Raw genomic sequence first — 18,233 nt, 5'->3', positions numbered from 1 at the left:
GGCGGCCGGGAGGCGAGGCCGGCCAGGGCGGAGAAGGGAGGAAGGAGAGACGGCCACGCCGCCCCCTTCTCCGCCTCCTCGCCTAAACCCGGGCGCGCCGCCGCTCGCTCTTGTGGCCCGAGCCGGCTTTTCCCAGCCTGGAGACGGGCTCACGGCCACGGCGCCCCCAGGGCCAACCTGGGCACAGGAAGCCTGCGGAGAACTGGGTGGCTCTGCGCCCTCCGGCCCGTGCGGCCACCCACCGGGGCGCAGACGCCGCTGCGTCGCTCCAGACCCGCCCGGCCGCCCCGTCGGTCTCCAGGGGAGGCCACGGTGGAGGGGGCATCGGTTGCCCGCACGCCAGAGCGGGTGCCCAGAAGGGGTGGGTCTCCAGGGTGCCCCCGGACGCAGAACTCTTGTTGGGTTGCTTCGGAGTACATCAGGGGTAGTCAACCTGTGGTCCTCCAGATGTCCATGGACTACAATTCCCAGCAGCATTTGCTGGTAGGGGCGCATGGGAATTGTAGTCCATGGGCATCTGGAGGACCACAGGTTGACTGCCCCTGGCAGTGGACCATGCACGCGACCCCCTTGGATGGAAGTGTGCCCACACACAGAGGTTTGTACCCAGAATGAAACTCGGTTGGTCAAGGTCCTGCTTTGGCCAGCTGCCTCGGTTCAACACAGCTATTATTATGATTATTTCATAATAATCATAATAATCATAATATAATTTCTTACCCACCACTATTGACGCGCCAGCTCGTGGCAAGTTAAAACGTAAAACCCTACAACAACGAAATCCCAATAAAACCCCATTAAAACATTACACAAAACTACACAATAGATGTTAATTGGGGTTTTTATGGGGATTTTATTGTGTTTTAACTGTTTATGTTGTAAACCGCCGTGAGACCTATTGGAGAAGGGCGGTCTAAAAATTAAATAATAATATTATTTCCAATAATAATAATAATTAATAATAATAGACAGCATGGCACTGGACTCACGCTTTGTTCTGTTGATCCAACCCAACACAGCCACACACCTGAACTGGAGATGTATGTGCACATTAAAGCTTATACCCAGATTTTTTTTAAAAAAATAATGATCTTAAACAGGGGTAGTCAAACTGCGGCCCTCCAGATGTCCATGGACTACAATTCCCAGGAGCCCCCTGCCAGCGTTCGCTGGCAGGGGGCTCCTGGGAATTGTAGTCCATGGACATCTGGAGGGCCGCAGTTTGACTACCCCTGATCTTAAAGGTGTCTCTAGACTGAACCCTTAGCCCCGGTGCTTTTAAATTAAATTAATAACCCCCCCCCCACCATAGTGTTGGTAAGCATTTTGTCTCTATTTTCTTGTTCTTTTTCACTACTTATAAGCTATTCTCTTTTACAGATATTAAAGACACCAGAACTGAAGGTGTGACCTCTTTGACTCCATTTTTAAACAGGTTTATCGTACCTTAAAATAATTTGGGGGAGTTCATACTCGGCATATGTTGCTTAGAAATTCTTATTTTCATTTTTGTAGAAACTTATCACACCATATTTGAAGGTGTGAGCATCTCTAGGGTTCCACTGAACCCTAGCTAAGACTTTTGCTTTGACTCAAAATGTGTGTTCCAAACGTTGCATTTCATTTTCTTATTATTGTAGACCATTGTGAATTGTCTTTCTTGGTGAACTTTACAACTCTACAAGCAATACATTTTCTTTTTGGAAAAAAAGGCAAGACAGTTTTGTCTGTAAATAATTTTTTATTGTAAGGATATCAACTAATATTGTCCATGGCACAATATATTTCTGTTTGCAGTCCCCAGTTGGGGCCTCGGAATGCTCCAATTTGGGTCCCTTTCCCCCCACTTTAGAAGTTTAAGATTCTGGCGGATTCCCCCCCCCCCAAAAAAAAAAGACTTGCAAGAGGCTTAAAAAAACGGTGATGTTTTTATGTCACCCAGAAATGACGCAGGGACCTTAGTGATGGAGGGGAAACCTCTGGCTGGTGGGCAAAACTATGGTATGAAGCTAATTCTACCATAGAGTTTTGCCCTAAAACCAGAGTGTCACCACTGAGATCACCAGTGCCCCTACATCCCTTCTAGGTGATGTAGAAACATCATTTTTTTCCCCCAGGCTTCTTCCCTCCCTGCTCCCAGTGAAGTCCCCCCATCCTCTGCTGGGTGGCCCCAAAGACCTGGCAACCCTAATGCCATCCCCTGGTTGGGGTTGCCAGCTCCAGGGTGGGAAACACCTGGAGATTTGGAAGTGGACCCTGGGGAGGAAGCAATTTGGGGAGGGGAGTGACCTCAACAGGGTAAAGTGCCGTGAAACCCAACCTTACAAAGTCATGAAATCGACCTCAGCAGTCTGAAGATCAACTGTAATTCCAGGAGAGCTCCAGGCCCCACCTGGAGGTTGGCAGCCCTACTTGCTGGGCACATTCTTCAGGGGTGTGGTGAATCAGATGCGTTGGTATCCTCTGCTGGGCTTTCGGCTGTAAACCGCGCAGGTGACGATGACAATGAGCAGCAGTCCTGCCAAACTGAGGCCCACCATGGCTGGGATGATTCGCTTGTTTCTGTCCAGAGCACATTCTTGCACTGCAATGGGAACGAGATCTTAAAGCATGCATTACACATCAGTCATGCGCTTCCCCTTTTGAGAGTTACCCAAAACCTGGAAGGAAGTGCTCTAGAACAGGCGTTCTGGCTAGTTTTCATTAGATATTCAGGCCATTGATGCTCCAAGCAAGTTTGAGCATCTGGTTGTGAGAACCTGGTTGTATATTTCTGCTCGATGTTTCCTTTTTAAGGTTTGCTGAAAACCAGTGGGAGGGGTGCTTTCTGAGAGGGGCGAAGACATTCAAAACATAGATTGTGCCACATTGCAACATCAGTTCCAGGAGAGTACCCATAGAAATCAGGGAAACCCCTACAGCGTCACATGACATGGTGACATCACAAGAAACAACTCTTCTTCTTCTTCTGAGAGGTGTCCTAGACTCACACTTAAGACCGCCTCTCCTAATCTGTTCCCTGGAGAGCGCTTTGCTCATCTGGTGCAAATCTATGTGTAGTTCCTGGCCCCAATTCATCAACCTGGTCTCGACCAGAGCTGGGCCCTTTTCAGGGATTTAACAAAGCTATTGCACAATTCCACAATTCCTTAAAAAAAAAAAAAATCCTTGTGCTGCACCTCCTCCCAGGGGTGGGGTGGGGGGTTTGCATCTGATCCTTTCAATCTTGAACATGGGGCCCTTTACTTACCTTCCCCAAACTGGTTCCCCACAATGTCAAAGGCCTGCAGCTGGGTATTGATAGCCAGCAGCTGAAAGTTGACGTCGACGTCTATGGTTTGCTTGCTGAAGCACTTAAAAGAGCTACCGATCGGAGTCGAAAAGAGCCGGACGGTTTCGATTCCATAGTACGGTGAACCTGAAGCACACGAATAAACACCCAAGTGGGATGGTTGGAAGTGGAATTATGCTTTGGCTGAGGAGTAACTGGCATTGCAGAGAGCTTGATCCGGGAGGCCTCCGGTTCACGTGCCAGTTCCTTGACCCGTGGACCACCAGGGATGTGGGCTGCAGATAGGTCAGACCGGCAGTCCTCCCGGTTGTTAGCATTAGGAGACCCCAGAGGTATTCTTCTTACATGCTGGGTTGCCAGGCAGTGCTCATCAGCCAGTGAGAGGTTTGTGTGGGAGAGGAGCATCCTGGGCAGCGTTGCCAGGTCTCCTGATTTGAGTGGATCCCCCCCCCCATTTTCTGGATACACCATGTGCTCCCAATTAACTGGAAATTAACATGGAGTTATTATGCACATAAAACCAGCAAGTTGTCATTTTTTAAAGCTGTTGTGTTTTTCTGCAAGGTTTATGCATTTGAAAGATAGTCAGGGGGGCAATTCCTGATTGGCTATCTGTGGTCAGCTGCCCTCTCACATGACCCCCTCATGGTAATATCTTTTGAAAAGGGAAAGATGTAGATTTTAATTTTCAGAACGAAATCCAGCATAGTGTCGTGGTTAACAGCGGCAGCTTCTAATCTGGTGAGCCAGGTTTGATTCTCCCCTCCTTCACATGCAGCCAGTTGGGTGACTTTGGGCTAGCCACAACCCTGTTAGAGCTGTTCCTTGCAAAACAGTTCTGTCAGAGCTCTCTCAGCCCCACCTCCCTCACACAGTGCCTGTTTTGGGGAGAGGAAGGGAAGGCGATTGTAAGCTGCTTTGAGACGCCTCCTGGTAGAGAAAAGTGGTGTATAGAAACCAACTCTTCTTCTTTCAGACAACGTGGTACTGCACATATGAGTAACTGCAGAGGGATCACGACAGTACTTACCCTCAGAGGGTGCCCATAAACTGGCTTCGAGCACATAGACATAATACACATCTGCCGTCTAAGGAGAAAAAACACATCATGCACATAATGAATGAATGAATGAATGAATGAATGAATGAATGAATGAATGAATGAACAAACACAACACAGCACATGGTCGTGGCCAGCAGTATAGACAAACATTTAAACAGAGACCAGCAGGAACTTTTTGACTGCCAACTCCAGATTGCAAAAGTCCTGGATATTTGGGGGTACGACCTTAGGAGAGAAAGTTTGGGGAGTGACAGGAGAGACTTCTGTGTACAGTGCCATAGACTCTACCTTCCAAAGCAGCCATAATCTCCAGGGGGCACTGATCTCTGGTCGGGTCAAGTTTTAATTCCCGGAGATCTCCAGGCCCCACCTGGCAGTTGGCAACCCTAGATAGATGAAACTTGGGGCTCCCTACCTCTTTCACGCCACCCTTTTGCTGCATCGGGTTGTCCAGTTTGGAAGAGGGTGCTCAACTAGAAGGACCACTGGCCTGAACCAGCAGGGGCTATTCCGACGCCAGATCCTGAAGGATTACAAGCATATTCCTCTTTTCATCTGGGAAATGTTGGGGGGGGGGGTGTCTTTATATTCCACTTTTGGGGCATCCACAATGCCATGTTTCTGCTCCCAGGTTTTACATGCATAAATTTAATTGCATCTAAATGGTGGGCAAAAAAATAAGGAATTTAGCAGCACTTGAGAAACTTACAAATAATTTTTTTTGGGGGGGGGAAGAAAGATGACTTTAGGATAATTTGGAATGGTTTTATAAAGTCTCTGATGGAATCGGATGCTGATTCTGTGAGCTCAGGCAGATGGTGAGTGGGTGGGCAGAAGGGATTGTGTTGGGGCTTGGCTCTTGTGGCCCTTTCATGCTTGCCCAGGGAAATGCCAGTTGCTGCTTTGGAATTGGAAGGCAAATTTCTTCCAGGACAGACTTGTCAGGGATTCTGTGGGTTTTTTTGGGCAGTGGGGGGCATGGAATTGAAGTCATTGTGGGTGGGCAGGTTTCCACTGTGAGTTTCCCACATTCTGCAGGGGGCTGGACTAGATGACCCTGGCAGTCCCTTCCAACTCTATGTTTCTATGATTTTTCTGGAATATATTTCATTTAAGAATGTTCTTCAATCCGATGGAGGCCTTTGTTTGATTGATATTGCATCCAGGTGACGTTCCTAGTATTGTATAGAATTGAATCCAGTGATTTTATGTAGAAAGAATACCAACTTGGATGGAAGCAACCAAACTTGGGGCTTTTGTTTTAAGTTTGGCTTCTGTTTCTGTCTTATGTATTTTTACATCTTCTGTGTCCTTCTTTCCTGGTCAAAAAAATACTGTTTTATGATGGTTTATTATCAGACCTTTTTGTTCCATTGTGTTTTTCTGGTGTGTTGTTTTGTTTATATGTGTATAACATGATGTATTTTTTTAAAAAAATGTAATTGCATCTAAGTGTACTTTATTTAAAAACCAAGGCTCTGAGTCTATGCTGAAAGGCAAAACATCTGCTCATATTTCAAAGCAACCTATATCGTACAACGATAGAGGCTAGATATCAGGAAAAGAATTTTCACAGTCAGAGTAGTTCAGCAGTGGAATAGGCTGCCTAAGGAGGTGGTGAGCTCCCCCTCACTGGCAGTCTTCAAGCAAAGGTTGGATACACACTTTTCTTGGATGCTTTAGGATGCTTTGGGCTGATCCTGCGTTGAGCAGGGGGTTGGACTAGATGGCCTCTATGGCCCCTTCCAACTCTATGATTCTATGATTCTAAACCTCCTTTCCCAGGGAAGGGCTGGTCTGTGCATGGCTGCCCCATGAGACCCACTCTCAGAGAGGTTAGGAGATTTTCCAAAGTCTCCTTCGGCATCTCCTTTGAAGCCGTTCCAGGTGCCACTTAGACCCTTCATTTGCACAACGTGTTCTCAGGACCCCACTTCAGCGAACAATAACTCTCTCTTCAGGCTAAGAGCAAATCCTTGAAGCCAAGCCTTTATTTGCAAGATGGAGTGTTTGCGCTCGTACGGCTCGCTTGGAAGGAGAATCGAGAGGGGGATCCAAACAATGAGGATTTTACGAAATACATTCACGTACTGATTGGGAAACGCCACAAAATTCCCCGGGCACCCCTTGCCCTCCGAGCGCCACTTGGATTCTTTCGTTATTGCCGTTTCCAAGCAAAAGGCAACATTTATTGGCTTTGTGTGTTTTTTCTCCCACCCTTCAACCAGGTTCCTCAGGGTAAGGTACGTGACGGAATGACAGAATCACACACAGATGGAAGAGACAACCAAGGGCCATCCAGTCCAGCCCCCCCAATTTCTTGCGGAATTAAAAATCACACACCCCTGACAGATTCAAATGGGTCGCCGTGTCGGTCTGAAGTGGCACAATAAAATCAGAGTCCAGCAGCACCTTTAAGACCAACAAAGATTTCATAGAATCATAGAATCATAGAATCATAGAATCACAGAGTTGGAAGGGGCCATACAGGCCATCTAGTCCAACATTGAGAAGTTGGAACATGGCCAGAGAAGGGCGACCGGGATGGTTGAGGGGCCAGAATCTGTGCCTTAAGAAGAGAGGTTGAGAGAGTTGAGTGTGTGAGCTCACGCCTTGAATAAATCTTTGTTGGTCTTAAAGGTGCTACTGAACTCTGATTTTATTACGCTCCTGACAGGTGCTGATTGAATTTTCTCCTAAAAACTTCCAACGAAACGAAGAAGACTCCACCAAACCCTCAGGCAGCATAATTCCCTCGATGAACAGCCCTCACCATTAGAAAATGCTTTCTAATACTTAAGCGGAATGTCCTTGCCTGTCATTTGAACCTATCACTTCCCGTTCTTGTCTCTAAAGCTGCCATAAAGGAGTGGTCCCCCTCTTCAACATGTCTACCTCTGATGTATTTCAACACAGCTATCCCATCACCCCCTTGCCCCCCTCTTCTCTGAGCTACACACACTCAACTCTCTCAACCTCTCTTCTTAAGGCACAGATTCTGGCCCCTTGACCATCCCGGTCGCCCTTCTCTGGACATGTTCCAACTTCTCAATGTCCTTCTTGAACTGCAGCACCCAGAACTGGACGCAAGATTCCAGATGAGGTCTAACCAATGTGGAATAGAGCGGTAATATGACTCCCCCTTGCTCTACTGGATTCCATGCTCCAGCAATGCATCCTGATATCGTATTCGCCTTCTTCGCTGCCGTATCACACTGATGGCTTATATTCAACTTACTGTCCTGTCCACCAGGACTCCCAAGTCCCTTTTGTATGTACTACTATCAAGCCAGGTATCCCCCATCTCATATTTATGTATCACTTTTTTATTACCCAAATATAATACTTTAAACTTTTCCCCATGGAAATTCATTTGGTTGGCTATTCATTTGATTGGCTATGGCCCAACTTGCCAGTACCCCTCTGTTTTAGCCTCATAACAGCAGAGAGGAAACAGTCTTTGTCTGGGACTTTTCAGTTTAGAACAGAGACGGCTTCATCTAATAGTGTGGTTCTCAACCTGGGGGTCGGGACCCCTTTGGTGGTCGAACAACACTTTCACAGGGGTCGCGCCAGGGCAAGCAGCTTGGCCAGGGGGGGGCGCCATCCACACAACAGCCTTGCGGGGTAGATCGAGATAGAGCATTCATCTGTCTGGAGCAGTGGAAAAACACGAGATTGGCATGGTGGGACAAGAGGCAGAGCTGAACTGAGAAACCCTAGAAAAAAACCCAATTTATATACAATCATGAACAATGGATCTTCATACCATTGGTCAGTTTCAGTTTAATTTCTGTGAAAGGACACTTGCCTAATTTTATGGTTGTATTAAAGGGTCGCGGCATTAGGAAGGTTGAGAACCACTGATCTTTAGGATTTTTGGATGCTTTGGGCTGATCCTGCCTTGAGCAGGGGGTTGGATTAGATGGCTTCTATGGCCCCTTCCAACTCTATGATTCTGTGATTCTATGATTCTGTAATAGATCAAAATAACAAAGTAGAACTACCCACAGGAGGATATGTGTAAGCAAGAAGAAAACCATGTGGCTCAATAAATCCTGCAAGTTTTGGAAGAATTCATATACAACTGGAGGTCAGCATTAAGCAGGAAGAAAGGTTTCTTGTCTTCTGAATCTTTAATAATCATTATCACAAACAACCCAGACTAGTATCCAAGTTAGACTTCCTCTGTTTGCATGCAACCCAAAACTTCAAGCAGAGCTTAAGGTCTCTTGGACAAAGCGAACCTTTTCTCCCTCTCCCCAAATACGAGAATTCGAGGGCATCCTATGAAGCTGGTGGGCAGTAGTTTTAATGCATACATTTTAATTTTAAATGCCAGAGGGGAAGAGAAAGAGGATCTGACACTTGTAGGGTAAAGGGGAGATAATAAAACTCGTGAGCACGATGAAGAAGCAGCTCTATTTTTACACACAAGGAGAAGAAAGGAAATCCATCTTTCTTCTAGAAAGTAGCTTTTGAACCTGTGGTCCTGACAATACCAGGCGGGACTCTTAATTACCAAAATCAATGCGATTGATAATTTCTAAAAGATTGCACTTGGAAGAATTATATCACCTGTACCAATGCTATCTGCAGTGGTATGTACAGAGTCAGGAGTTACAGGCCTGTGTGTTATCACCTTTTAAATCCTTGCTCAGTTCGTTGTGTTCGCAAAATTGGTCTGTGCTTTTTATTTTCTTATTAAACTTCTTTCCTTTTTTAACGCTCTCAGTGTAATCTCTCCCACCCACAGTAAGCCCCTGTTCTGTCCACATATACCAAGAGCAGAAGGGGAGGGGCAAGTGGTTAAACCCAACTCCCCTGGAGTGATCAACTACTGTGAGTGTCGGCCCCTTGGTAGCGAGTGCGAGAGGAGACGGTGGGGGAGAGATTCAAATTGTGTGCTGTGTCCTTAGGTAGCAAAGCGTCTGCGAGTCCTGATTCTCCCTTTGGCCCTTGGGATGGGAGAGGTGGTGAGGGACAGTGAGGCGGGTAAGGTGGGCTGGGGGTGCCACATCAAAGAAGGGCAACCTCAGGTAGCGCACCTGGTTGAGGGGCCCCAGGTAGGGGACTTCCTTTCCTTGTAGAAAACAAACCAGAAAACTTGTAGAAAACAAACTTGTCAGCCTTGAAAGATTTCAGCCCTGGATCCAAAACAGTCAGACCTAAGAAAGTCTGAGCACCTTTAAGCCTAGCAAAGTTTGATTCCAGGTATTAGCTTTTGTGTGCAGGCACACTTCTTCAGATACAATGAAATAAAATTTCCTCAGTCATTCCATCCATCCATCCATCCATCCATCCATCCATCCATCCATCCATCCATCCATCCATCCATCCATCCAGCCATCCAGCCATCCAGCCAGCCATCCATCCATCCATCCAGCCAGCCAGCCAGCAAGCCAGCCAGCATCTATCTATCTATCTATCTATCTATCTATCTATCTATCTATCTATCTATCTATCTATCTATCTATCTATCTATCTATCTATCTATCTATCTATCTATCTATCTATCTATCTATCTATCTATCTATCTATCTATCTATCTATCTATCTATCTATCTATCTCTTTTTTATACCGCCTTTCCATATGGCTCTGGGCAGTTTACATAGAATGCCATAATACATAATACAGGTAGAGGAAGGGGGTGCTACTTGTCAGGAAGGGCGAATTGCATGCATAAGAAACAGGGTGATGATAGCTGAGACTGGATTAAGGCAGATAAGACCTGGGAATTAGCATACGAATGGCAGTCAATCAGCCGACAGATCTGTTGAGGATCTGGAAATGAAATATGGGCCCAGTGGCCCATTTATAATCAAGAAAATTTGCTCTTTAGGTATTAATCACCCCCCTCCCACACACACACACACACCCTCTATATGTAATGATTGAGGGAGTTCTCATTCATGTGCCTGCACACCAAAGCTTATGCCTGGAATAAAACTTGGTTGGTGTTAAGGGTGCCCCTGGACGCAACCTTTGTTCTCTTGCTTCAGACCGGCACGGTGACCCCCATGAATCCAACCCGTGAGAATGAAATTCTTACCTTGGCGAAGGTCAAGCGGACGAAACCGCCGTGGAAAGTAATATTCAGGGTCGCCTGCCGAATCCCGCAGCTCCCCGATGTCCGCGTGGCGTTTGGGTCGATGTTAAGATACTCGTCGATCTGCTGCGGAAAGAAATCCAAGCAATACAGAGCTGGCACCCTCTGGGGTTTTAACTTAGAAGCCCCCACCCTTTTTCAGCAGTTCCAGCTGCCCACCCCCAGCTTAGTTGCTGCATTTGGCATCCACTGTGGCTCTCCAGATATCCATGGACTACAAATATCATGAGCCCCTGCCAGCACGCTGGCAGGGGCTCATGGTTTTTGTAGTCCATGGATATCTGGAGAGCTCCAGTTTGGCCGCCCCTGAAAGAAGTGGGAAGGTAAAGCTGCAGCTTACCATGTTGCTGTTTTGAACCCTGAATGTCAGTCCCAAGGAGGCTTTAACGCAAACGGCCGTTCCGTTCTTAACGCTGTAAACCCCCGTTGCGGCCGGGGCAGGCTTAGGGGACAGGGTGGGCCGCGCTGAAGTTGCTGGAAAGGGGGTCGTGGTTTTATTCCAGGCCGGAGCAGACGTCGCGTTCCTTGAAGCCCCCGTGCTTTCCGTATGTCGGCTTGTGGTTCGGTTCGCCCGCTCTACGGCGACAGGCTCAGGGGTGGTCTCATTCATTGCGTTGGCCTTTCCCGCTGATGGCAGCTTTGGGTGAAATGTAGTGTCCAGACGTTGGGGAGCCCCGGGTACTGATGCTGCGGGTTTGGGGAAAGGGTGGACGGGAAGGTTTTAAAACCCAGTTCGACTTAATTTCAAATTCCTACCTGTGATGCTTAGATATGTCATTTTAATTCTGGCATAGTGTGCCTTGAGGCCTTAAAGAGAGTGCCAGTGTGGTGTCGTGGTTAGGAGCGCGGAGTTCTAATTTGGTGAGCCAGGTTCGATTCCCCGCTCCCCCACATGCAGCCAGCTGGGTGACCTTAGACTTGCCACAGCACTGATAAAGCTCTTCTGACCGAGCAGTGATCTCAGGGCTCTCTCAGACTCACCCACCTCACAGGGTGTCTGTTGTGGGGAGAGGAAAGGGAAAGCAACTGTAAGCCGCTTTGAGCTTCATTCAGGTAGAGAAAAGCGGCATATAAGAACCAACTCTTCTTCTTCTTCAGTGATATCAGAGCTCTCTCAGCCTCACCTCCCTCACAGGGTGTCTGTTGTGGGGAGAGGAAAGGGAAGGTGAATGCAAGCTGCTTTGAGCCTCCTTTGGGTAGAGAAAAGCGGCATATAAGAACCAACTCTTCTTCTTTTTCTTAAATAAGTAAAAAATAGCTAACACTGCTGACATCCGCTCTTCTCTGCCTACATCCTCATCACAATCCGGGACAAATTCTCTCATTCCCCCTTCTTCTTCCCACCATTGGTGTGAGGGTTTCCTGGCTCTTAAAAAAAATTAGTAGTGGGTCTATCGCTATAGTGTCATTATAGTGCTATAACCATTTTAAAAAACAGCAAGGACTATTCACATGCAGAAACTTCACGGCCGCTTTGAATGTCTGTATTTACAGCAGCAATAAGAGCAGGACAGACAATTGCCACTCAAAGAATTTTGTCAGGTCAAAGATATTAAGAACAAGAACTCCATACAGAAACACCTTGTGGGTCAGTGCCCGAATCTCACGCATTTTCTCCCCTTCCTGCCCTCTTTTCCTCTTGCGTTGCATGAATTGGATTGTGGGCATTCACTGCAAATCATGAACTCCCCCCCCCCCTGGGTAAAGGGGCAGAAGAGCTATCTGGAAAGAAGTCAAATAAATACCTACAAGGCCATTTTATAATTGCCTCTAAAGAGAGACCTGCTGGGCTGCTCTCTGTCGGAAATCCAGCTAGAAGAATCCCTTAGATCAGGGGTAGTCAACCTGTGGTCCTCCAGATGTCCATGGACTACAATTCCCATGAGCCCCTGCCAGCAAACGCTGGCAGGGGCTCATGGGAATTGTAGTCCATGGACATCTGGAGGACCACAGGTTGACTACCCCTGCTTTAGATGGACAGGAAGCAAAACGTATTATCAACAGAAAGAAGTTTCCCACGGAAACCAAAAGAAACATGTAAAGGCGGGAAGAAAGGCTTGATTGAGGACTCCAAAAAGCAAGAATAACTACAATAAATAGAAGATTTGTTAATAAAATCATTCGCGGCTGTGAAAACTCAGAGATGCTAATTGCAGCGTCTCCAATGGGTATAAGCTGAGAACCTGGGCAAACAACCCAGAGGAGTGGATGAGAAGTCCGTGCTACCTATAAGAGAGATTTTTCAGCAGCCTTGACTTTCCTTTCCTGAGGTGGCTGGTGGAGATCTGCCTCTTTTACACAGCTGGAAAAGGCGCAAGAGAAACAAGCAGGTTTCTCTACTCACCCTCGGCCAGGATGAGAAGCCACCCCACCAGCAGCAGCCTCCGTCCGTCCGTGGGGCCGGGAGACGCAGAGTTCGCCATGCCTTAGTGCAGAGAGCTCTCAGCGGAGGGGAAGTGCAGCCCACGGAGCGTGTAGGTTTTGGTGCCGCTGCCTGCACATCACATGTGAGGAGAGATGGGTGGGGGAAGCTGTTCATAAGCTGTGACCCACAGCCCTGTCCAAAATGCTGGCGGAACTGAAAATGGAAGCAAGTCTCACTGACGGTCTCCTCGGGGCAGCATGTGATTCTCTCTTAAAACTCAGGTCCAGAAGAAGAAGAAGAAGAAGAAGAAGAAGAAGAAGAAGAAGAAGAAGAAGAAGAAGAAGAAGAAGAAGAAGAGAGTTGGTTTTCATACCCCGCTTTTCATGAAGGAGTCTCAGAGCAGCTACCAATTGCCTTTCCATTCCTCTCCCTACAACAGACACCCTTTGAGGTAGGAGGGGCTGAGGGAGCTGCGAGAGAACTGTGACTGGCCCAAGAATTTTACACCAAACTGAGGACACAAGAGCAGCATTCCTCAAAGAAGAAAAAGAAGAGCTGTTTATTTATATCCCGCTTTTCATGACCTGAAAGAGTCTCAAAGCAGCCCACAACCGCCTTTTCCTTTGTCTATCCAGAACAGACACCATGTAAGGTAGGTGGGTGAGAGAGCTCTGAGAGAACTGCTCTGTTAGAACAGCTCTGAGAGAACTGTGACTGGCCTAAGGTCACCCAGCTGGCTGCACATGGAGGAGTGGGGAATCAGACACAGTTGTCCAGATTACCTCTGTTGCTCTTAACTAATACAACATGCTAGTTCTCTAAGTAAATATGTCATCTTCATGTGTGCATTTAATACCTGTATTTGCCATTGGAGATAACTCCCCAAGGCCCCCCCCTCCACATTACAGGTGCCAAAAGCCTTGGGACAAAAGGACTTACACAGACTCTCTGCCCCAAAAGCCCTGGGTCAGTACATTTCGCTCTTTCATTCAGCCCTTGCATTAAAACTATACACCGGCTTATTGATTAGATTTCTTTTTTAGTTCCTGCACATCCAAAGAGTTTCATGGTGACCTACCCATGTCAATAAGTTAAAACTACAAAAAAAAAGATCATTACTAATATAAAATATTAGCATTAAAATGTTAAACTCTTGAAAGACGTGGTTAGCACCAAACCACTATCCAAAAACCACTCGAACTGCACGCCAAAGGCCAACCTAAAAAACTTGGCCGTGCATGCCCGGAAGGAACTAAACAAGTCCAGTGGGACACGGGCATCATCAGAGAGTGCATCCCACAGAGTAGGGGCCACATTGAAAAGGCCCTTCCCCTAGTAATAGCTAACCTAACTGATCCGTACTGTAGAGTGTGTGGGTGCTATCCCAGCCACCAATGGGGTTTCCTGGGGCCCACTTTCTTGTCCCCATAGACCTAGAATCATAGAATAATAGAGTTGGAAGGGACCTCCTGGGTCATCTAGTCCAACCCCCTGCACTGTGCAAGACACTCACAACCCTCTCGCTCATCCACTGTCACCTGCCACCCCCTTGAGCCTTCACAGAATCAGCCTCTCCGTCAGATGGCTCTCCAGCCTCTGTTCCAAATTTCCAAAGAGGGAGAAACCCACCCCCTCCCGAGCCTGAAAGGATATTGAATGCCTTTCTGTGCTTCAACATCTTTCCAACTGGAATTAAGAAAAGGTGTCTTTCTCAAGAGCTCTGTCGCCCTCTAGTGAACAAAGTTCTAAACTGCTTTGCTTTGCTGTCAAGTCAGACTGGTCTGATATATGGGGAGCTCCAAGGGGTTTTCGAGGCCAGAGACGAGGTGGTTTACCATTGCCTGCCTCTGTGCAGTATCCCGGTTATGCCATCCAAATATTGACTAGGGCTGACCCTTCTCAGGTCCAGAGATCTGATGAGATTGAGCTAGCTTGGCTGGGCTATCCAGGTTAGGACATATTACAAATCTTATGTACCATAAATAAAGCTGTAGAGGGATGGTGGGAGGAGTTTCTGTATGTGTGTTCATGAGTGAAGGAGAGAGGAAGCAAGGAGGAGGTTGTGAAGCCAAGAGATAAGGGGGGAAATGGGAGGGAGGGAAGGGAGTCTCTCTCTCTCTGTGTTTGCAAAGGAGGGAGCGGGCCCTGAGTAAATCGTCGGAGAGATGTGTCCCACATACCCTCTGAGAGTCAGACTGTCAGGACAATTATTTCTGATAATATATTGAACTTTTGCCACACCTGAATTGGTACCTTCAGTGTTGTTTTTGTATTGGGGAGCAAGAGCTGATTCACTGCAGGACTGCTACATAAGAAAAGGAGGGCAGCAAGAAGATGCGTTTGTGGAAATAGAATTGGGCGTTTCAGAGGGTAGCTATGTCTGCCATCAGTAGAACCACTAGATTTGAGTCCAGCAGCACACCAGCAGCCAAGATGATTTTTTATGGCATGAGCATGGAAGCGCCAATCAGGGCGGTGTGTGGCTGTGACCCCACACACCTGATCCCAGGGCAGAGGGGTGAGGAGGGGCAACCTTTTAAAAAGACGAAACACGGTGCTGAACGAGTCACTTCCCCAAGGCTGCTTTGTAATACAGTATTTATAATTTTTATAAAGTCTGAACAAAGGGTTGGTTTTACAGTTCGTAAGGGTGTATTTACAGAAAGTCCAGCTTCACGGACGCGCACGCATTCCGAAATACATTCATACATCTGGTCCTTGCACGAGAGAGTACCGCCTGTCCTCTGACTGTCTGTCATCAGCCACAAACCACAAAGAGCACTGCTGCCCTCAACGTGGGATTGAAAAGGTAAAAACGGCACATTGAGGATCGGGCGATAGTTGGCCAGGAGAGATGGTAGGGATCCCTTTGGTAAGAGACCTTTCTAGCCTCACACACTTTCCAGAGTTCGCTGGGATACCAGGTGCTGTGGGTCCAATGGCTCTGTAGTCAAAATACAGCAAGGCGAGGCTTAAACATCCGTTTGACGAAGATCTCCGGAAGAAAATTCAGCAAGATGGCCCAATCCAGGTTCTGTGGTTTTCCAAAGGAGAGCAAGGATACAAGCCGCTTGAAAACCCAAAACCAAATGCATACACAACTTCCACAATTGCACTGAAATAACATTTGAGATTTGGATTTTTCTATGTGCCTCTGCTGGGGAGTATAAACCTTGAGCCTTCTGGGAATGGCAAGGTAAAAATCTAAAACTCAAAATAAATATAATAGCGGAAATATCTGGCAAGGCACGGCGACTTTGGGCAACTCGGGATATTTTCCAAGGCCAGAGATGTTCAGAGGTGGTTTGTCATTGGCTTGTTGGTCTCCCATCCAAGCATGAGCCAAAGTTGACCCTGCTTAGCTTTGGAGATCTGACAATATCAGGATAGCTTGGGCCATCCAGGGCAAAGGGGAATATGCATGCATTTTAATTTTAAATGTAAAATGGTAGCTTGAGGATAACAGCCTGGATCCTGCAGAGGATTTCCTCTGATGGAAGGGGGAGAGTTGCTGATTACCATCCCTTCCTGCTGCAGGCCTCTGATCCTCCTTCCTGTTTTCTGGGGTCCCCTGGGAGCAGCATTTTGAGGGGCACTGTTAGCTGAATTGACAGGGAGGAAGCAAGGAAGAGGACATATTCATCGGCAGACATTGATGGTTGGACACCAAGCCAAGAGTCTTTAATCATCTCAGTTCTCCAAGCTAGCTTTACCTTAGGATCCATTTCCACCCCCTACAGAAGACCTGCTTCAAAGGGGTAAACACAAAACCCATATTCAGGTCCGTAGTAAATCTAATCTTAAACCTTATCTATTATTCCCTTCCATAGGATGCTGGCCATTGTTGCTGGTGATGGGACGTGTGTCATAAAATGGACTGGTGGATGGAGGTTCTCAATGCATTATCTTTCACAAATTTGTTCCAAAAAGAACGTTTTAAGAAAAGAAGGTAGGAGCTCTCAGTAGAAGCCAGCTGTAACCATGCACAACCTGCACCATGCCGTACTAATGGAGCATCCCTTCAGTCCTTGGACAAGGGCCACAATATCATCAGCAGTGCTGTGACAGTCGTCAGCTGGGTGCACGGATCTTGCTTCCATGCCAGTAACTCCATCACTGTCGTTGACCTGTTTAGGGCCTTTTAAAAGATATCTCACCATTATTGTCCATAACAATGACCTAGTATTCACTCTTTCAACAGTAGATGAAGAGGGGTGATGAAATAATTTACGATAATAAATTATGAGGTTTATATATTTTTTTTTAAAAGATTGTCCACACCCAGGGGGGCAGTGCTGGAAGAATCTCAGTAGCAAATGGAAGGGGTGAAAATGAGAAACGAGGAGAAATTCCAGCATAGAACCCTTCAGAGATCTGTTCTGCATCCATATCTGTGTTTCAGAACCCCTAACGGGCACAAATATTAGGAAAATCAAATATTTCTCTCACCCTCAAAGTATTCTTCCCCATGACTTCAGGAAAGGCAAGCAGCACAGATATATAGGAGAGGATTTAAAAAGAAGTAATCAGGGCAGCCAGTGTTTGCATGTTCATCTCTTGTAGCAAGAGGGACTAGGGATAGGTGTAGTTGCTGTTCCGTGGAGTGAATTAAGACGTCCAACGTGAGGTAATATCGCTAGGAATTACCAAGGATACTTTGAAAATCAGTATCCGCTCAAATAAAAGGTCGTCGTGCTAGACGCCTTGGGCTAAGAAAAGATTATATAGGATGCAATCCAGAAGACAAGTAATTCCCCATTTCTAAATAAACCTGCTTAGGATTGCTTCCAGTGTCTAAGGGCTACAAGTTAGAAGACATCTGAGGCTCATCCCACACATTTTGCAGCTGGATTTCCCTGTGCGGAACACGAAAGCCGACTTCTCAAGCCCCTTAAAAGTGCATTCTCCACAAAATGTGGAACAGGACAGAGTCTCAGGAAGGGCAATATACTGAGTTCCATATCACTTGATGCAACCAAATACACTATTTTGGGTAAGGGTTAATCCATTACATTTGGCTGCCTCGCTGAATTTGGCTATAACAATCCCCTTTTGGCTAGGGAGGCTCATGTGTGAATGATGGGGGTCACACGAGAATTAGAAATGAGTGGGTACTCATTATAGAGTCATTTCTGCAAAGCCTGATTACCGTGGCTACCGAAACATCAAATGTTGTGATTTCGGCAACCCTGTAGATATGAATTGCTGGTCCGTGGATGACTGTGTCCACATACGAGGATGAATCAGATTCGTTTTGGCATAAGAGACTGGGTGCTCTCAATGCAGGTAGCAACCATCTCTACAACCTATTGCAAAGTTTACAATCTGGCCAAGAGCAAACATGAAGGGAAGGACAGCCAGACTAAGAAAGTCCTGCTTCAAAGGACGTGGCTTCAAACAGCT

General features: G+C 46.8%; 1 protein-coding gene across 2 annotated transcripts; it reads right to left on the bottom strand.

Annotated features, from left to right (window-relative positions):
- Positions 1-1,727: 1,727 nt before the first annotated feature.
- Positions 1,728-13,046, bottom strand: LAMP3 (lysosomal associated membrane protein 3). Of its 2 annotated transcripts, none has more exons than XM_077348288.1 (6): positions 12,810-13,046; positions 10,806-11,152; positions 10,409-10,531; positions 4,323-4,380; positions 3,251-3,418; positions 1,728-2,584 (listed from the first exon to the last, which is right to left on the bottom strand). In XM_077348288.1, exons 1-6 carry the CDS (start codon positions 12,886-12,888, stop codon positions 2,445-2,447), a joined length of 915 nt encoding a protein of 304 aa, XP_077204403.1. In that variant the 5' UTR covers positions 12,889-13,046; the 3' UTR covers positions 1,728-2,444. The 2 variants fall into 2 exon arrangements, with proteins under 2 accessions (XP_077204403.1, XP_077204404.1); XM_077348289.1 differs by having other exon boundaries at positions 10,409-10,528; positions 12,810-13,044.
- Positions 13,047-18,233: the final 5,187 nt, after the last annotated feature.

Source organism: Paroedura picta, chromosome 8, assembly GCF_049243985.1.
Source record: "Paroedura picta isolate Pp20150507F chromosome 8, Ppicta_v3.0, whole genome shotgun sequence".
Classification (NCBI taxonomy): domain Eukaryota; kingdom Metazoa; phylum Chordata; class Lepidosauria; order Squamata; family Gekkonidae; genus Paroedura; species Paroedura picta.
Note: the sequence above shows the minus strand (reverse complement) of the source record. Positions and strands in the feature narration are given on the sequence as shown.